This window comes from Topomyia yanbarensis, chromosome 1 (assembly GCF_030247195.1).
Source record: "Topomyia yanbarensis strain Yona2022 chromosome 1, ASM3024719v1, whole genome shotgun sequence".
In the NCBI taxonomy this organism is placed as follows: Eukaryota; Metazoa; Arthropoda; class Insecta; order Diptera; family Culicidae; genus Topomyia; species Topomyia yanbarensis.
Window position 1 is genome coordinate 44,984,186 of NC_080670.1, and position 21,762 is coordinate 45,005,947.

Sequence of the window (21,762 nt, forward strand, 5' to 3'; positions counted from 1 at the left end):
AAACTTTTAGTCAATTTGCCAACAATTTGTATTTACCTTCATTAAAAATGAACGCAGTTTAGTTAAACACTAACGACCGTGGTCGCCAGCTGAATGTCACTGTCACGATACCTACATGTACTGTGTGTTCATTGGCTCCAGTAGCCAAAGTCACGCAACCAACCGAGTCCTTCAACGGTGGCAGTTTTCGGTTTGTACTCACAACCAACCCAGTCGGTGTATCCGCTGCTTTCCAGCATTTGGAGAACGTATCGATAGTTGAGTTCCCCTTCGGTGTCAGGCTCGTTGCGATTGGGAACCTGTGCTAACTGAACGTGGCCAATGTACGGAGCGAACGTTTTGATGGCACTGGATATATCGCCACGTATGTGTTGAGCGTGAAAGATATCGAACATCAGCTTCAAATTGGGGCTGTTCACTTCTTTCAAGATGCGAATTGCTGCCGGGAAAAGGACATATGATAATAATTAAATCTTGTTTGGAAAAAAAAACGTACAATTTACCTTTCTCGTAACAGGCAAGGTAGTATCCGGGGACGGAATATTTGTTGATGGGTTCGATTACACCGAGAATGTTGTTTTTCTCCAGAAGGGACGCTGCCGTTCTTAGGTTTTTGAGGTAGGTGGTGTCGTGTTGTGCGGTAGCTGGTCCGGCCAACTTACCTGCCATTACGTGGATTCTATATGGAAAAGACAGTGATATTATCCTTCATAGCTTATACTCATTCATCAGCTCATGAAACTTCTAAGCTTAAATGATATGAATTTTCCCAAATCATCATATAAATACATGAACCAATTCAATATTAATTCTTTGGGGCTATTTAGTGTTCTTCTTTTGATCGTTATTCCATTATCTTGAAAAATATGTAGTAGCAATTTTACCGTCAATTTGTGCAGAAATAAAGTCTGTTAGCCTTTTTGATGAATTAATAATGAATAGGGTGATGAGCCTATTTTCACCATACTAAGCAAGGTGCCTCACTAATTTGGTAATTTCTTGCCTTACAATCAATGGAATGCGTAAAAATTGACATCAACCGCTTTGCTTCGTTGTTAAGAACCAATATAATAACACAAATGCGTTGAAAACAGTAAAATTCTCGTGTTTGGGCACAATGAAAACTCGAATCGAGTGTCCCTATTGCTGCGTTACCATTTGACTCAATGCGTTGAACAAAGATGGCAGACACTGCTCTAACCAACGGCTTCAAATGGGTAGGGTGATAATAGAAACATGGCGCAAATAGGCTCATCACCCTATAAGCTTAAATAAGTAGTGTAATTGTAAATACAATACAATAATATTATGAAAGCTAACAAAAAATTTTAAAAAAAGTTGATTGCATCGGCCGGGAATCGAACCCGGGCCGCCCGCGTGGCAGGCGAGCATTCTACCACTGAACCACCGATGCTTGGTGTTTAGGGATGCAGCATCCAAATAGAAGCCAACGCAACGCACACATGGATTGATTTTTTTTTGTTTTGCATCATTCATTAGTGCAGCTTTTCCCACATTACCTGCTGCTTGTAACATAATCTGATTCAGTCCAAAAATAAACCGCACGACATATACAACTGCACAGCTTAACGATGAAGCAAATACAAATGCCTATGTATGTGAAAGAGGGGAATGTCAATTCAATGCGCCACGCGCGTGCTATAGTCAACAGAACCCTCAAAATTGCACATCTGGTTATGTTGGTACCGTAAAATGGGGGAACATTGATCACTTTTTCAAAAGTTTTTCGAATAACTATCTACAATTCAACTAGGTGCAACTGTTTGCATTTTTAAAACAAGTACTGGTACCCAGAGCTTGAAAATGTTCAAATTGTTGGGTATTTTATTTTGTTTTACTATAAAAATAAAATAACTTGGTTGTAAATTTCCATTAGTTCTTTTCGGGGTAACTTTGATCAGCAGAATATGTGTATCAAAATGAGAGGTAACGCTTGAAATGTTGTGTAAATTGCATATCCGTAGGCAATTTCATGGCCCGATATTATGACGTCTCGTAAGAAAACAAAATTGTCTAGAAGGATACAGCCGACTTTTATCGAACTTTTTCGGGAAAATAGTCGAAATAAAATAGTTGACAATAAAAGTCTTGAATTTTTAAAATGAATTATTGGACAAAAATATTTACGGTTTCCAAAAAAAGTTCATTGATTTCATTAAAATACAAGGTATTGTTTGAACAGATTTAAACGATGTATAAGAGTTGTATCATTTTCAAATCGAATTTGTGTTTCTAAAAAGTACATTAAATGACGAAATAATCGTTGCCGATAGATGCTGAAAAGTCTCATTTGATCAAACTTACCCCGGTGATCAAAGATACCCCGTTTTACGGTATAAAGGAACGTGGCGGTGATCCGATCTAATCAAGTCCGAATCACTTGCAGGTGTTTTTCCTTCAGACTTCTATTCCGGTGTAGTACATGATAGGACTATAAATACTGGTTCGGCGAAGTTTTTATTTTGCAAGTATCCTCTATTCCAAAATGTTCAAAATAATCGGACTAACGTTAATTATTTACATGCTAGCAGCAATATCTGCTGCGTCTCTAAGAAACGAGATTCAACCCGTAATCACATAGGCAATAAAAGAACGTATTGCTGGTGGCCATGAAGCGACCGTCAACCAGTTCCCATATCAGGCAGCACTTCTAACACCGCAGGGTACTTACTTCTGTGGTGGAACCATACTGAACCGACGATGGGCTGTCACGGCTGCCGCTTGTGTCGTAGGATTAACCACACAGGACCTGGTTATATTTGTGGGTAGCAACCGGTTGAGCACGGGAGGATCAATCAGACGGGTTAGAAGAATTGTGATTCATCCCAACTTTAACGTCGACTTCTACTCCAACGATGTAGCTGTTTTGCAAATTGTGGACATTTTCTCGTTCGACGAATCCGTTCAATCCATTGCAATGAGACCAGAATTCGTTGAATCAGGAACGAAAGCAACAGTTTCTGGATTTGGTCGTTTTACGGTAATATGCTTTCACTCGATCAAATTCACAAACTAATGAAACCGAAACATACCCATAGACTTCAGATACTGCAACACCGGATCCGCTGCGATACATTGAGGTGGAAGTAATGGATCAGTACAAGTGCCGAGCCGCGTTCGATGAAGCCTACGCGGAATGGTTGGCTGATAACACAATCTGCACACGTAGTGCCGAAGGTCAGGGAAGCTGTTTCGGGGACGGTGGCAGTCCGCTAGTTTTCAACGATCAACTGATTGGAATCGTTTCGTGGGGTGTCCCTTGTGGTCTAGCGGTGCCAGCTGTCTATGCGAGGGTGTCCAATCATATGGCGTGGATTCTGGTACACACTATGATGTGAAGAGTGGAACCGTTGGATCGTAAGCAATGAAAATGGTAAACTGAACTTGTTAACAAAATTGTTTTTGATAAAATATTATTAAATAGGGTAATGAGCCTATTTTTGCCATGTTTCTATTGTCACCCTGCATCTTCGAAGCCGTTGGTTAGAGTAGCGTCTGCCAACTTTGTTCAACACATTGGCTCAAATAGCAGGGGATAATTGGGGTACTCAATTCGAATTTTCGATACGCTCAAACACGAGCATTCCATTATTTTCAGACCATTTGTGTTCTTAAGAACTAAACAAAGATACTGATGTCAATTTCTGATTTCCCTCGATTGTAAGTCGAGTAATTAAATGAAATAGTGAGGTAATAGTGCTAAAATACCCTACATCTATATTGGAAACGGGGATTTATTTAGTGATCGAGATAGTACAATCACCTTACATATTTCTTGTTCGACATGCTTTATATATAATTGGTGAAAATATTTCGCCGTCAACAGATTTTTTCAAACATCGTTCTTGACTTTAAAACATGTCCAAAAGGAGGCACATTAATAACGTGTGAGTAAAATCGAAGACTACATATCAAGAAGACTGACCTCTCTTTTCTACGTCCATTTAAATCAGAAGCGGCAGAGGTTACAGCGACTCTGTTGTACGAAGGTAGGAAGCTCAACGTGAAAGTAAATATGTGTGCGTGCATCACTATGGAAAATACTACTTTTACCATGAAGAGGTGCTGCTGTTCCTGTCACCAGATTCTGTACAGAGTTGTCATGTCCCGGCGGAACATGAGCATTGCATGACATTTTATGGCTGATGAGAAATCAAAACTTTACCTTCCCCCCGAAGGTAAAGTTTTGATTCCACACCAGCTTATGGATCGAGATAACTTTGCCGTACACAGACAAGCAACAATGATACGCTCGCCTATTACATCTTCCCCCCGATTTTCTTTGGAGTCCGCGTAGTGAGAATGATGGTGGAAGAAAATATGCCATCAATTCTCACAATTACGTATTACGGACAGCGCCAAATATGAATAGTCATACGCTAGCGTAACGAAACATTCTCTCCCTCCGAGTCCGCAAAGACCGAAACCTCCAATTATTCAACCTGCTAGTTAGGCACAAAGATAAACGAACCCACAACACGCACATCCGGGCCAACTACACACACACTGAAGCCCTGCATGTGGAGTCATACTCGTAACAGCAATCCGTAACGCCCTCAACACGCATTGCTCAACCCGAGCTTCCAACGAGAAGACCACGATTCGGACCTGATACCGACAGCAGTGTCTACCACAAATGCGCGAACAAAATCTGCCGTATCTGAGAGCAATGATGATCTTGATACCGACGAGTCTTCATCATCTAACAGTAGACGCCCAAACCGGAGACCACCGGGAACAAGAATTACGTCAAGACGCGGGCACCACGAATCCAGGTGGAGATTATGATTTGACTATTTGACGAGAAACGCTCTAGATACTGTCACCCACACTGGTTCCGCGTATCTGAGCACCTATATGGGGACACTCACCAGTAAATGCCTTTTACTGCTTCTGATCGCCGAATTGTTGGGCATGCCGAGATCACTTTTGCGGCCATGCCGCATGCGTAGTCAATGTGGCTATTAAAGTTTAGTCGATCAACTATCACAGAAGTTCTCAACCTTTTTCATATCACGGACCCCTTAGAAATCACCCTGGGTTGCTGTGGACCCCCAATGGATAAACATCGATTTTGAATGCTATTAATATGTTATTTTCAGAATGTTAGGAAAGAAGATTTCAAATTTCAAAATGTGCTCGGAAAATATATTTTTCTACGTGGACCCCCAACAACGGCTCCCTAGGGGTCCGCGAACCCCACGTTTAGAATCACTTATCTATCATTACTCCTAATTGTCTGACTTCTCGTTTAAAGTCGATGATACACTCTCCAAACGAAATTCTACCCTGCTGCACTGATTTTCCGTTGCTTATTAAAACCACCTCGGTTTCGTGGTGAGTTAACGCCAGTTTCTCGTAACGCATCCAGTCTTGCCTCTTTGGCGAGTACTTCAACTTCCTCTAGGGATTCGCCGATAATTAGAAGCACCACGTCGTCCGCAAAACCAACAGTCTTCACGTCCCTCTGAGGAGGAGCAGCTTTAACGCTTCGTCATACAAAGCATTCCAAAGGGTCGGGCCGAGTATGAAACCCTGTGGAATGCCCGCTGTTACAGTTACATTCTTTTCCTATATTTCCTCTCAATCTGTGCAACGAATCGGCGATTGCAGCCTGATACTGTTGAAAGCATTTTTTGTATCCAGCGTAATCACTCCGCAGTGATGGTTTCCTCTTATCTTGTACTTCTGCGCAGCTTCCGTATCTTCCACGACCATTCGCATGGCATCCACTGTGGATCCACCTTTCTCTGGAACCCGAACTGTATATTGGATAGGCCATTCTGTTCCTCTTTTTATGTTGTACGTCTGTTAAGGATACTCTTTCAAGTACTTTGTCGACTGTATCCATCAGGCATATCAGACAGTATACTCTAGGGACTTGCCTGGCTTCGGCAACAACGCCAACTGATGCCTGGAAATGTACCAAATGTTAGGATGGCTATTTTCAGAGCCACGGTGCGGATATCGTCTCGTCCCGAGGCCTTCTTAGTTATAAAAGCTTTTGCCACTGCTATCAACTCCTCGTTGATTACTCGAGATTCTTCTTCTTAGTCAATCCTTTTTGGATCCCTATCTAGTGGTACCACCGATCCTTCTATCTTCACTATGACAACTCTATAGGCGTCGTCCCACGGATTTGAATTGACATTGCAATAAAGCTCCTCACGGAAGGCGGTTAGAGAATTTTTTGGCTGTTCTAACCTAAATCAGCGTGAACGAATGAGTGAAATCCCTAAACAAGCATGCAAGAGAAAGGGCTCATATCGGAAATAGTAATAATGATAGTGTGCACGCTCGCCTGATCCCTGCTGATGTCCTCTCTAGTTCCGAACGCGGAGATCCACTAGTTCCGTGATTCCGATGAAATCCGACGACACTTCCAAACGAGACCGGAAACATTCCTTTAGATTCCCCCGATCGGTCACTTTGTCATATACATTGGAATTAAGATCTTGATCTAGGGGGACTAATGGCAATCGTCCAGTTAATAGGCTCTGTTTACCTAACTCGATATTTGGGACAATGTGAAAATGCTTTGTGCTATCTCTCGTTAAAGATACAAGTATTAAGCTGGCGGTGGTGATGCTTGTCATTTCTTGCTTCGTTGATATTATGATGTTCTGGGTAACGGATAACTTTTAATGCAGCACACGCGGGGAAACAGTTAATTCATGGATGCGGCACACACGGAGGAAACGCGGCCGCCTCGAAAGCCGCAACTTCTGCTTTTTCTGCGAGACACACGGACTCTCCTTTTTCCCTTTTCTTTTTTGCTTTCGCCTTCTGCCATCGACGTTTGTCAGATCAGCATTCGCCCTCTTGTTGTCGAGTTAGCCCATCCCGTACATACACGCTAATCGCCGATTAATTAACATTGTTAGGGAAACTTTGCCACTGTGACCACTATTCAGGTTATGTAGGTTTATTAACATTTAGCCAACTAATATTTCACTTAACTGTAACAAGGCTTTCTTACTGAGCTTGATTTCCTTGCTCAGTGCGGTTTTAGCCGTCTTATACGCTGGTCTTGGAGATGCCTTTTCACCGTCGTTGTGGGGTCTCTGCCTTCTCCTTCGGACTCGGTGGAAATTTGCTGGTATGTTAGCAATCGTCGAGTTACACCAGAAGGTTGGAAGGCGACTGAACCTTGGTTCACCCTCTCTCGGCATGGTTGCATCTTACGCTCTTGCTAATACCGTTATCAATTCATCTGTACTGAAGTACAGGTGATTTCTCTCAAACTTCAACGCTTCAACGAAAACTCTTGTCAAACTTCGTTGCTTCCCACTCCCGCTCGTTTGATTGAGTCACGCGCGCTTCCAACAGCCTTGGTGTACTCCTTGCACACTCTCCAATTAAAACTTTCCGCCAGCCAGGTTGAAGAAGCTAGCGTCAATAGCTGATTCTAGACCTTCCCGGTGGTAAATGCCAGTGGTACCAGTGTTGTCACATTCAGCTTTGCACGCTCTTAGACCCATACTTTGATTCCGTTACAGACTGCCACAGTTTTGTACTGTGTCGCAAAGGTTGGGATTGGTTCGCGTTACCTCCATTGTGACTTCGTTGCAGTCGCCTGTTTTAAGATCGGACATCATGGGCCTCCTATAACGTGATTGCTACCTTTTTCGTTTGCGCAGATCAGACATTTCGGAGCCTGTCGACAGTTTTTTGCCTTGTGGCCTTATTCACGAACCTTTTGAATAATTTGTTATAGCCAAAATCTTGACACTTGCAACATACTCACGGTTGCAGAGACACGCTGTGGACTTACCGACGGGCCTACTTGGATCTTCCCGGTTTTTGGTGCCTTGTTTGCTGCTTCGACTAAAGGCCTAACCGAGGCCACTTGCGTGCCGAAAAATCCCTTCTTGAAATTTTCTGTCAACACTGCAAATGTAGTAAATTGTTGGTGACCATTGTTTATTTTCAACGTTTTTAAATTATTTCAGATAGATGTCCACCGTATAATCATATGTTCCAAAAATTCCATTCCGTCGGTATATTTGTCATTTTTTTTATAGCACCAGGAGAAATTACGTGAATAACGCATTCAACGGCATCTAGCTTATAAGTTGTCAAATCGCAAGAACAAGGCCGACAATCGAGATTAATGGTTTTTCGATTGGATTTTTAGATATTTAGACAATAGGTTTTCAAAATATTGTGTAACAACATTTAGTAGCAACTAGTCCTCAAGCATGTCCCGATATTGATCGCAAGTGAAATCCAGTATCATTTTTGAAGAAAAATGGACACATGATGTTATTCATTTACAAACCATGAATGAATGAAATTGATCATATAATGCACGAGTTCATTCGTCGTTTTTTGCAACGAACTATTTTCGTGCATTGTGAATAGTACGTTTCGTTCATTTCATGAACAAGAATGGCTGCTTGGTGAACGAAAGCTTTCGTAAATTTTACATATTTAGTATACGCTGCACGAATGTTATCGTTGATAACGACATTATTTTCGTGACGGAAACGAAATGATTCGTTTATTTTAATTAATGCTTGCGTATATTACGAACGATTTCGTTGGTCACACGAATTCATTTCGTTCATCTTAGAAGAGTTTTCGTATTTATTACCCTCTTTTTTTTCATCGTTTTTTTTGGGATCGATGTTTGACAACACCGATTTTTTTTTTAATTTAAAAAACCGATCTGGTAAACTCGATTTTGAGTTCGGTTTCTCATCTCGCTCAGTTCAGACGCTAGAAATCGCGCCGCTGCTATGGCAGGGCAAGTAATCAAATTTACCCACGCGCTGCTTGGTCTATTTGCAAAGGCAAAAATTGATTCTTTCTGCCTAGTGTGTGAAACGTGAACAAACAATGAGTGACAATACAAAGCAAGAGTATGTCCCGTTGCGGGCAAACTGTGTTGCTTCTCGAAATGTCCGGTAAGACCATCAATTCGTGAAGTGGAGCAAATGTTAAAAGTGAACATGAAGCTCAACGTAGTAGAAGTTAATGCGGTGCAATTCCATCATTTACGTCATGCGGTACAGATTATGTTCAAAAATATTAGTCAAGCAGAATCATTCGCTTCCAAGAACAATATGAAACACGTCGTCGAATGTAATGACATTTTATACAGTATCCCAACGTATATAGATGTTGACAGTATTGAAATAAAGATACATGACCTGGCACCACGTACTTATTCAAATTGCTTTTGTTTAGGGGACATAGGATACTCTCGGTAGCCGGCTGCCCAGAGTTTAAAAAGAACAAAAACAACAAGATCTTTTCTTTTTCGAGTTATCGTGCACTCGAAGACTAACTAAACAACTACCTAATAAAATATACATTATAGGTCGCATTGCTTGCTTGGAGCGAATCCTAGACCTGATACCCGCGATATCTATGGAAGAGTCTGATGAATCGTCGTCCTTCCGTTAAGTAGGTTAATCATCAACACTTCCTGGCTACCTTATCCTTTATCCTTCCCCGTGAACGATGAAGATGGGGGCGGCCGGCAATGATGGTTATCATGCTGTTGAGGTTTTAATGTGGGTCGGATTGGTATAAATTCCTACTTACCATTTCCTAAGCAACTCTTATTAGATAATCAGCAGTCAAACATGATGAAGTCAGTGTGCAATCCGCCAAAATCATCGTCACAACGCAACGCAACGCACATCATCTCAAGGTGTTGAATATTCTCAACGAACACTAATCACGTACCCAGGGCAAATTCCTACATGCCAGTATTGTGATCAGCCGCTACACCACGGAAAACCTTGCGCAGAGACTGATAAGGAAATTCCACCTGCTACGACCAAAACCGGTATACAATCATCGTATGCTAAACCACAACCGGTTGTTAAACCAATGACTGAGGACCTGGCAGTAACAAACACCAGCTCAACAACGATCCAGCCCAGTACCACCAAACCAACTGCCATTTCAAACAGCGAAGTAACAACGATTACACCAAATACCTCTAAACCAACAGCAAGAAAGAATCAAATACCGATAACGATAACGAAGGATTTACAACAGCAACCCGTAATTACAAGAAACAAACAAGAACATCGGACCGTGAACATCATGAATGCAGTACCGATGACGACATGGACGTGAACGAAAATACGAGAGAAGACGGATCGAATGACCCCCAAGGTGCGGCAGACAACACACCCTATTTTTCACCACCAAGGAAGAGGATTCGATCTCAACACGCAGCAGCAAGCTGCGTCAACAAGACCCGATGGACACATGAAAGTGTATTTCAATCTTCACATATTGTAAAAATCATTAAAGACCCACAGCTCAGTTATGCTAACACATTGAGCCGTGTCAAATAAACAAGTAAAGAAAAAAAACGAATTTACTGTGGTATGAAGAAATGGCTGCTTGGTGAACAAAAATTTTCGGAATATTTGCACATTTGGTGTACATTGCACGATTTTTGTCATTGATAACGACATTATTTTCGTGAATGAAACGAAATGATTCGTTTATTTTGATAAATGCTTGCGTATATTACGGACGATTTCGTTGGTTGTACGAATTTATTTCGTTTATCTTAGAAAGTTTTCGTAGTTTTTTTTACCATATTTTTTTCAATTGATCTTTTAGGATCACAAAAATGATCGATGATAACGATTTTTTTAAACTAAAAGGATCGATCTGGCAAAATCGATTTTAATTCAATCTGCTCACCTCTATTGAGGACTAGAAAGCTTGTGGTGTAAAGTAATGGCCGTTTGATGAACGAAAGCTTTCGTAAATTTTACATATTTAGTGTACATTGCATGAATGTTATCGTTGAAAATGGCATTATTTTTCGGGAATGAAACGAAATGTTTCGTTTATTTTAATAAACGGTTGTATATAACCATTTCGCTGGTCGCACAAATTCATTTCGTTCATCTTAGAAAAGTTTTCGTATTTAATAGCATATTATTTTGACATTGCTTCGACAGAGAAAAACTCAAACTTCTTCATACAAAACCAACGAGCAGTTCGCGATGGCTCAACTGGATCCGTACTGCTCGGGATTATGGATCAACTGGAAGCGAAAGAGGTTCAGGAAATCTTCCTGAACCCGGAGGACACGGATACGGTGACTAAATAGTTAGATCGAGCTCGTCGTGATGCTCAAAAATTATTGACTCCATATTCTACCTCCATTGAAGCTTTTTTGACATTGACGGTTTGACGAATGGTGCTCGAAAATATTATTATGACTTTCGTATATAGCCTAATGAAGCCATTTCGTAATAAGCCAACGAAAGTCGTTTCGTGGTTTTCACGAAAAACTTGTAATAAAATTTAAAGTGTTGCAATAGAACTACGAATGATTCATGATATGTACGAAACATTCGAATATTTTTTTAAAAAAGATCTGTACGAATCTAATTCGCATCAATTTACGAATATACTCTATCCGTGTAGTTATTTTATTGGCTTGAAATGGGGTCTCTAGGAGCTTCTCTATCTGCTCATCACACTATCTAGTCAGTTTCATATAATTGTAAACAAAACTGAATAAATTAAAGAAAATGTTAAGTTGTTATGTAAACTCAGTCATCAAAACTGCTAAAAACATCGTTTATCAACACCTGCGTTTTATTCCTTGATATCTCAGAACAAAAGAACCGCAGAGACTCGAAATTTTCAAAATATTTTTATGAACTAAGTGCAATCAACCGCCCCGATGTTTTTAATGAGCAAACTTTCTATCTTTTCAGGATAAAAAGTATTTTGTTTAGTTCAATAATTGTTAGCCACGCTAAATTGCAAATTTTATCAGATTACGGGGAATTCATATCCAAGCATGTTGTTCCAATGAACATTTTGCAACCTAATTTGGTTCTGGTCAATAACGGAGTAGCAACTACGGGCGATCTCTTTTGCTTATGCTTAAAAAGTATTTTGTTTAGTTCGATAATTGTTAGCCACGCTAAATTGCAAATTTTATCAGATTACGGAGAATTCATATGAGTAATTCCTTCAAAAACACCCTGTGAATATACACCTATCGCAAATTTGACATTGCATCTAACATGACACTTAACCCTTTCGTGCTCAACCTTTTTTGGCGCATATAAGATTCCAATGTCCCTGACAGCACTGATTCAGCGGAATCGAATAAGACTAATAGTAGTAATAATATTATAATGATATAATATAATAATATTATAATGATATAATATAATATAATATAATGATATTATCATTTATACGGATAATACTCATAACTGTAATAGTTCAAATCAAAGGTAATAGTGGCAGTTATTTTTGTGAGCAAATATTGACTTAAATAAAAGTTATAGCTGTTTAAAAACGTTATTGTTTGTAAATAACATTAGCATGGATAAGTTAATTTCGTAAATCACGTAATTTTACTCCATGGCGTTTGTATGAAATGTTAATAAGTGTAATTTTAGGGCACTGCCCTAGTAACAATTGAGGCTTTAAGGTAGATTTATAGCCCCTTATAAATCTAGATTGCACTTGTAGCGTGCTATAAAACTTTAATTGTTACTTGGGTGTGCATGGAAAGTACATCTGTCATGTAAAATTAAATGGATCACGGTTATATCTTCTCATTTTGCTTATGTTAGATTGTGCCAAGTTTGGAATTACGTCATAAGTAGAATTCATATTTTTTGGTGCGCATTCGGTGGTTTTACCCCTAGTAAATTAATGTCGTTTTTGCTTGATGCGAAATTGAGTCAAGTTCTAAACTCCAACTACTGCCAAAATGTATGGTCCGAGGTCAGGCAAAAACGGCATGAGTTCTCGGATTTGGAGTTGCCGACAACTCGAAGTGGTACGATGAAGCGTTTACGTCGTTAAACAAAATGAACTTATCATACTCCATACCGTTTCTGTTATCAGTTATCGCTAGATCAATATTCTAAAGCAAACTACCTTATCAAAAATCACTCACTTTTTACAATTCACAGCCTTGGCATACTCGATTGTCCGTTCAAGATTAGTCCTGAAACTGTCAACATGTTCCGGGAAGGCAGCGCATCCAAACTGACCGCCAGGAACATCACCTAAAATAGCAAGCAAACTTTAAACGAATACTCTAATTAGGCTGACTGCAAATCTCAATAAATACCTGTCGCAATGTTCATCAGAATCTGCTCCAAACCGGTTTCCTTGCACACACCTGTCAAATCGGTAATACTTACGTGATCAGGTGGAAAGACCCCTTCAACTCCAGTGAAACCAGCCTGCTTAGCTAGCCGGTACCGGTCCAGAAAATCGCTACTTTCAGTGAACATAAAGTTCAAATTGGCACAGAATTTGAGTGACATTTTTGACCTCAACCGTGTACCTAACATGCACGGAATTGGGATGCTGCTTGACAGACAGCAGGTTATCAATGTACAAATTAATTTTTCGGGGCTGTCAGCGATGCCGTCGAGGCATTAAATGCGAGCTAACTACACAGCTGATAAGACGGTTTTGTTTTGGAGTTATTTTGCGAGGCCGAGCTATATGTAGTTTCAAAACAAATACCTACTGCGTCGGTATGAGCTGAGCACGATTGCATACTTTCGACAGTTTAGTTTGATCAGCACTGGTGTTCGTGAGAATGTCAATCCTGTATTTTCTATTACACCTCGGCTGTTATGCACTAATGGTAGCGGTAGTCATGGTTTACGTTCCCCTCAACTGCTGCCGTTGTAGTTGTGGCTATAAATAACAGTAACAGTGTACGTGAATTCTCAGCCTTCTTCTCTCTACTCTCAATTATTCTATTTTTAGATACCAGAGAGTTTCATTCATAGCACGTTGTACCTGCTGCCGAGTCGATTCAAGCGTTCGCCTCACAGACCAGCAATCTTCGACTGGGAGCTTGGCGCCTCCTGTAACGTGGCTACTCACGAGTCGGGTTACGGACTGATTTGAGGTTGGGGTCCACTGTGTGCTGGGTAAGTCCATGTTGACGGGACGTCCGCACTAAGCTAACCGTCAATATGGGTGCAATGGGGGAGCCCGATGCATTCAGGTTGGATAAAGAGAGATGAACCGAGCGAGGGGTGAAAACCAGCAGCTAAAAGTCTCCGCGGTAAGCAGTAGTGGGATCGCGTCCCGGAGTGGACTTCCGGTGCCAGCCTGACCAACATAGTCACACCGTAATCTTTTTTGTTTTTTTAAATGTTTTTTGTATTTACACAATAACCGAGTTAGTGGTTAGTGGCAAAAATGTGTATCAAATCGAGAACTCTTTGCAACTTTTATAACACTGATCTACAAAATCAAACAAAAAAAAATTGGGTGCAGGGCTGTGATAGTAGTTTTTAGGGTAAATCGGGTGCGCTGAGTTCAAAAATGATCATAGTTTTTACCGCTGTGCTTCTGTTTTGAGATTTCTCCATTAATTTGTTTTTTTACTAGGTAGTGTTTTAACTTTTTACCGAAAATTTGACATTAAGCCAAATTCAAAATGCTGCCATTTCGAAAGTTCTTAATGGATTTCAATCAACAATAGCTGTAAGCGTCTTCTTTCAGACAAAAAAAAATTCAGGCTAAACAGACGAAAATTTTCGGAGTTCTGATCAATTTGCCTAATTTTTTTTTCAATTTGTTTATTTGATAAGGCACGTATGCGTTAGCTTAAAGGTGCCATTTTTTCATTGTTTTACATTTTGAATTTCTTAAAACTAGGGGGTTACACATTTCAATATTATTTTGTTTTGTATAATGAAACTAAAAAAAAAACTTTACAGCTAACTTATACATATAAAAGAGGGTATAATATAATATTCGTAAGATTTGGGGGACGGGTCATTTTGTGTGTTCTTTGTATAGTAATTAACTTTATGATTTTTAGAAGGGAGATTGTAGGAGAAATTAATTATTAACTAAGCGGAACAGTTTACAAGCTTATTAACTAGAAATAACTAGAAAGAGTGGTTCAAGATTAAGGGGAATTAATTAGGGCTATTTTAAAGTAGTGGTACTGTTGGGCATTTCTTAACGAGAACAAATATTGATCAACTAAAACTAAGCACTTAAGTTTTGGGAATATATTCAAGGGGAGAAGGGGGTGAAGTCATACATCTGTGTATCAGAGACATGGGAGGGGATTTGCCTAATTGAAAAAAATCTTCAATATCAACGCTTTTTAGTATTACTACAAACCCAGCCAACATTTTGATTCACTTTAATAAGTTGCAATTTGATTAACTGTACTCTTCAACGATATGAATTGATTGTATAAAATGCACAAATCTCTTCTATGTGAACAAAAGTGGAGGCCATATACGTACAACAAATCGGTATAGTAGAACTATGTGATTTACGACGAATTTTGATCTCATCATAAGTATAATACAATCATCTAGCTTATCATTTTGAGTTTATATATGATCAACTTTACAATCACACATGAAGGTTTATGCAGCTTAAGGTCCCCGATGTGGTAACAAGAAGTATTTTTTTTGAATAATATGAATAATAATAATAAAAAATCAGGATGAAATTTCCATAATTCTGTTATAAGACACAGTTACGCCCACACTGGTAGATATGCTTTTCATGGGTGAGGTTGGAGTTACTGGAACATCAATTATTAAAATTACCTGCTACGATTTACTTCCAGTTTCGAACCTGAGATCTTCGTATTCCCAGTATAGCCGCTATGTACTCTTCTATTTATTACACTGTCAAGCAACGATTATATTTGATCATTTTTATCGTTTCGTGATTACGATCTAAAAATACCATAATCCAACCTAAATATGGCACTCCAATGATACCTTCTATACCTGTCAAATCACAACCTACATTCTGTACTCAAGCCATTTTTTATTGCTCAAATATTGAACTAGTCTGGCAGAGAATTTGCGAAGTGCTATAAGGAGGTGACTATTTTTTGAACGATTTTGCAGTTTAATCGAATTGCAAATTAATTTCTTTACAATGTTTCAAGATTGTCTTTAGGGGAGACTGTATTGTAACTCAAAGGCGGATCAGAATACATTAATCGAATATACTAGAAAGTTGTGTAGTTTTATCTAAACAGAAGTTTCTTTAACACAAAAAAATAAATTGGACATGTGTTACCGAATTTTTACCGATTTAAAGAAAAAAATCTCAGAAGAACTGAAGAAGATTTATTTTCCAAATTTTCAAACTTTTATACAATTGATAAAGTTTCCCACTGCATACTATACTTTTGCATACAGAAATACAGGAGAATGTCAATTATATGAATACGCTATGATTGAGCTGATTTTTTTGTTCAACTATATTTGTACTAAAGTTTGCTGAAATAGATGCTATGGGTTCACTTGATCCCTTCAAATTCGTGGAGATTTGATCCCCTTCGCCATGTTTCATACACACTACTGAAAATAACCAAATTCACACCAGAACAATTGAAGTCATATCCCGCATAAATGTGTACCATATGCCAACCGTTACATTAAACGTCTCAAAACCATTTTCAATATGGTTCGCTCAACGATAGATTAACCATTGCCTTGTACAATATCAAACATAACCAGTATCGTTTTTCCATACTCGACCATACAAACAACGGGTTGTTAAGAACAGTCACCATATCAAAATGTGCTGTTTTCCATATACATTTTGACAGCATACCATTCATGAACCATACCGATTATGGTGACATAAATATTTTGAATCTAGCGATGCATAAAATATTTGGTGGAGAAAAAAAATTCCCTTTTTCAATTCTATCGATTGATAGAAGTTTATTTTGTTACACGCCATGTTCTGAAGAAAGCTTCGTTGACACTAAGTGGACTGACGCTTTATCCAATTGAGCTATCACCGCATTATTGGAAGACGAGGGTTTTTGACCATGTTAAACTACAGAATTTCGTTAGTAGCATAAACAGATATAAGAAGAACAAAGACCACCTAGAGCAATATTAACCTCTGCCACAAAAGCATAATGTAGTATAAAAATCTCCAATATAGTATACGCGGAAGGTATTGGAAATTGTTACTAAATAATTATGGTAGTATAATAGTTGAATTATAATGGTGGAATGTATCAGTAGTATTCCCTATATGGTGAGTATTATATGAATAGTCAGGAAATGGTTCCGAAGTTTTCTGGAATGGTATTTATTCATACGGGATTGTTGCCATAAAATAACAAAAAAACTGTCAAAAATGAACGCTTCATCATACAAAAACTTAACTGTAAATGTTTACTACAGCATAAGTAGCAACCATGCATCCCACATTTGACGTTCCTCAACCATAATAACGACAGCTTTCAAATCATTGCACAGAGATTTGGGAAATTCGTAATAAAAATCAGGTGAGAGATGGATAATATGTAGTAACAAAAATAGTAAATCACAACAATTTAATCAATACCACAATACATTTATAACATTGAATGGGGTTAGGTATCTATTTTTGCTCTATTAGGGAGGGTACCACATTATTTCATTATTAATTTTATTATTTCAGCTTCTTTGCTTTGTTATTAGGAGCCATTTTTTTATTTGGATTATGGAGGTTTTAGCCTTAAGGTCATTCGCCTCTTATTAAAAGCCAATATAATAACAAAATTGTCTTGAGAATGGTGAAAATCTTCTGTTTGAGCACAGCAAAAACTCTAATCGAGTACCCCAATTATCGCAACACCATTTGAGCCAATGCGTTGAGCAAATATGGCAGACGCTGTTCTAACCAAAGGCTTCAGATTGGTAGGATGACAATAGAAACAGGGTAAAAATAGGCTTATTACCCTACATGCTCTTTTAAACACGTTTTCAAAAAATAATCAAGTGTCCCCAAATTAGGGATCGAATCTCCACTAATCAAAGAATTTTCCATTTTTTTGTTGTTTTCCAAAAATGCTCATAGCTCATGTCCAGTATAATATTTCCATGTAATTTTTTTATGATTATCAGTCAACCCTAGAAACAATATAAAACTACAAAAAATACATAGTTTTTTTTATCATTCCACGGAGTTGGATTGAAAAATAAAAAAGGGGATCAAGTCTCCCCAGTCTCCCCTATTATTCCGCATGTACAATTTTGTTTTAAGTTGTAGTAGACTAATAAATAACTTTAAGTCAACATTGTATTTCGATCACAGATTTGCATTTTATGTGAACTTTTTACAACAAAACATAATTTTTGCTTGCACTATTTGTAATTTTGATTTAGTCTGTCATTATTTGTAATTTATTGTAAACTTTTATATACGATTGCTGGGAACACGACAAATCTTTAGAAAATCTATTAAAAATAAATGTGTTTTATAGATTTCGATGCTCTGCATTCGCAGAGCAGATGTTTCACTTTCAGATCCGCAGACGCGGCATGTATCGTTTGTAGTAAGCCTACCAAATTTCTTAAGAATATATTTACTAGGACAGTGTCCGGTAGGTAGTCCTGTCATGATGCATAGCTCTTTTTTGTTTAGTCTAAGCAACTCCAGCCTTTTTTTTCTCGTTTGGTTAGATAAATTTCTTTCATTGTCGTACTCCAACTGTTCTTTATAGTTGCATTTTGAGGGCACTCGGTGAGACTCTATAGAATGGTTCTGGGCCGAAAAAATTAGTGGAAGACCCTCTTCTTGCTAGCTCATCGGCTTTTTCGTTCCCTGAACTGTCCTGGAACCCAGTATAAATTAACATGGTTTTTCTCCGCCAATTATCGGAATGCAAGAATGGGAGTGTACTAGTTTTGAACGACATGTAGGCCTATCTGGAAAAATGCAGATATTTGTGTACCGTTATTTTTATTTTAGATATATGTAAGTGGATTCTAGTATGACTTATATTTTTGCTTCAAACACTGTCGGCCAGTATCCCATGATTTGGATCATTCTTACACTGTCTACGTGAAGCCACCATATTTCTCATTGAATCTATTCTGTTCCGGTGTGCTAGGCATAAAGTACTGAATAAATTGAAGAATCAAAGCAAAACTAAAACGTGTTGTGAGACACCTGTCTGTCAGGCCTGCAATTACAAAAAGGATGATGTATTAATTTTTATGAAGAAAGTGAAAGGTTATGTAATGTTCCCGGATTCCGACTATGATGTGCAAATTTCTATTGTGATCGTCCTAAATTACGTTGGAGAATCCGTTCATCCGATAATGCGGTTTTCGCAGCTTATCTTACTTGCAATAATATTCGTCGAAGTAAAATGAGCCGCACATATAATATCGGTGCGCTTGCCGGATAAGTGCAAGAACTGCTTCCATTTATGAAACACTGGATAGTCAGACGAGGGAACTTTGAAAAAGGTGGTAGAACTTCCGGATACTCCAAAATAGTTCAGACACGCGGGAACAACACACGGCGATTAAAACTATTGAAGTGACCTAAGATTTTTGCAGTTATATCTTTGATAGATTTCTATAACTTACCTAATGTGGTTTTGCCATTTTGGGTTCCGTTTTGAAGATATTAGAGAATTTTTTTTAAAACTAAAAAAAATCCCTGTATTTTGCCGGATGCCAAATTTCCCGTCATCATTTTTACATGCGTGCCATCTGTGGGTCAATCACGCTTTGATTCGCCAATACATTGTATAAATACCTATTCGTATTTACTTCTTGAATGCACATCCCAATAAATATGCAGGCATCTACGGCTGGATGTTGTTGGCTCGAATCAAAACTTGTCGAAAGTAAACAAAGTTCATTTCATATCGTCAACCTGGCGCCCAGGTGGTAAAATCGTTAGAATTCAACGGGGTGCTGGAGCGTTGCCAGAAAATTTTTATTTCAGGATTAAATTTTACTAAACTTCCCAGTTAAGCTCAGCCGGAATGCTGGCTGGTTCTAATTCGTATCCCGGCTCCGGTGACACAACCGATTCTAGTTAGAATGTGTAAGGGGTACCATTTCGATGCGGCTTAGCCGCATAATCAAGGCCTAGGAACCGAAGCGGCGCAAAGCCGCTGAGGATCCGGTCTGGCCACCGACCCGCCGTCGGAAGCAAGCGAACCTGTGATCCACTCGTTTGCCCGGCTTTCTCAAAGATAGGGGCTATCCCTAGTTTAAGTCCGACTGAGCGGTAGCGAAGTCGGACAGCACGCGCAAAAGCGATGTGGCGTAGCCACATTGGGTGGTGGACACAAAATAAAATTGGCAACGCTAGCAAAATGTAAACACAAATGAACACTCCGGATGAACCTATCGTCAATTGACATTTCGACGAGTTTTGATTCGAGTCAATAATATGGGCCCTATATTCATCCGGAGTGTACATTTGTGTTTACACTTTGCTAGCGTTGCTAATTTTATTTTGATTCCATCACCCTAACTAGCGATAGCCCCTATGTTTGAGCAAGTCGGGCAAACGAGTGGATCGCAGGTTCGCTTGCTTCCGACGACGGATCAGCAGCTATCGCCCGGCGGATTCTCAGCGGCTTAGTGTCGTATCGGACCAGCCCATGGTTACACATCAAACAACGTTGTGAAAAATCATTGATGTATGTTTGATCAGAATTAATCGGAATGTTTAAAGAAAATTCTTTCTAGAACAGCGGAAGTCTACTACGAAAGCAAGTTGGTTTTTCATTCATTGTTGACTTGGATCCCTAAAGACAAAATTGTACGAAATCGTATATTTTCAATGTATCAAAGCGAGATAATTCGCTGAGAACAGGTTTTTTAAGCATGTCCGTCGTGATAAAAAATATGTTTGAAGAAACCTACATATATATCAGCATTAAATTAATCTGCTGATTAGCTACAAGTTCGCACATAATATAAGGTAAAGATTAGTTTGGATTATTTTACTATGGTAACAACGATCATTGTTATAAAAACGACGCATATATTGACGTCGTTATGTTTGTAATGTGTCATTTGATTTCACCATTCAACTGTCACCATGGCAGTGAACCGTTTTCATTGAGGGGTCGCACTTGAATGGTACATGAAAATCGCTGACCACTATATCTTGAGTTTATCTTTGATGATGCCATTTTCGTTTTTGACAGGGCACTAAACCGGTGTAGTCGGTGCTATACTCATTCAAACTTGTGTGTAATCAGTCTATTTCTTTTTTTGAAATCATTAAGCTCCCATATTGCTTTACCTGATTGAACTGAAACAGCTCTGCGGTGATTGTAGAGGTACGGTAAAAGTAGAAAACGAATATAAACTATGCGCATGTGCATGCATGCTCGGGTCAATTGAAAAAAAGTTATTTTTAGATCCCTGTTTAAATGAGCACAGAAGGAAAAGCATGTGGAGTTTTAGGCTACACATTCGACTGGGAGTTTGGCGCCTCCTGTAACGTGGCTACTCACGAGTCGGGTTACGGACTGACTTGAGGAGCGGGGCTCACTGTGTACTTGGAAGTCCATGTTGACGCGACGTCCGCAGAAGCTAATTGTCAATGTGGGTAAAACTAGGGGCCCGATGCCAATCTAAAGATTGGATAAAAGATGAACCGAACGGGGTGGATGAAAACCAGCAGCTAAAAATCTCCGCGGTAAGCAGTAGTGGAATCGCGTCCCGGAGTGGACTTCCAGTGCCAGTCACACTGAGTCACACCGTAATCTTTTTGAAAAAAAAATTCTAACCTTTCGCCTTTTCATATTGCCAGCCGGAGATAATGTAATTACTCTGAAAACCGACTTTTTAATAGAGGCCAAGTCCACTCGACTCAGTTCGTCGAGTTTGGAAAATGTCTGTGTGTGCGTGTATTTTTTTTTAATAAGCCGGCACTGTGTAGGACCCTCTTTCGTATCTAACCACTCAAACACTTCTTACTCTTTTTCTGCTATTCTCCCCACAGAAC

At 39.1% G+C, this 21,762-nt stretch overlaps 1 protein-coding gene and 1 non-coding gene across 4 annotated transcripts; both read right to left on the reverse strand.

The window, feature by feature from the left end:
• Window positions 1-4: 4 nt before the first annotated feature.
• LOC131677494 (putative hydroxypyruvate isomerase) lies at window positions 5-13,578 on the reverse strand. Of its 3 annotated transcripts, none has more exons than XM_058957334.1 (5): window positions 13,516-13,566; window positions 13,112-13,447; window positions 12,935-13,046; window positions 504-679; window positions 5-439 (listed from the first exon to the last, which is right to left on the reverse strand). In XM_058957334.1, exons 2-5 carry the CDS (start codon window positions 13,335-13,337, stop codon window positions 129-131), a joined length of 825 nt encoding a protein of 274 aa, XP_058813317.1. In that variant the 5' UTR covers window positions 13,338-13,447; window positions 13,516-13,566; the 3' UTR covers window positions 5-128. The 3 variants fall into 3 exon arrangements, with proteins under 3 accessions (XP_058813317.1, XP_058813318.1, XP_058813316.1); XM_058957335.1 differs by having other exon boundaries at window positions 13,520-13,534; XM_058957333.1 differs by having other exon boundaries at window positions 13,112-13,578.
• On the reverse strand, window positions 1,344-1,414 carry Trnag-gcc (transfer RNA glycine (anticodon GCC)). Its single transcript has one exon. It is a non-coding gene; the product is annotated as a tRNA-Gly (tRNA).
• Window positions 13,579-21,762: the final 8,184 nt, after the last annotated feature.

Coding starts and splice junctions, on each gene's coding strand:
- LOC131677494 (XM_058957333.1), bottom strand. CDS start 13,337: ATGTTAGGTACACGGTTGAGGTCAAAAATGTCACTCAAATTCTGTGCC. Junction 13,047..13,111: donor TCTGATGAACATTGCGACAG/GTATTTATTGAG, acceptor TTGCTATTTTAG/GTGATGTTCCTGGCGGTCAG. Junction 440..503: donor CCTTGCCTGTTACGAGAAAG/GTAAATTGTACG, acceptor TTTTCCCGGCAG/CAATTCGCATCTTGAAAGAA.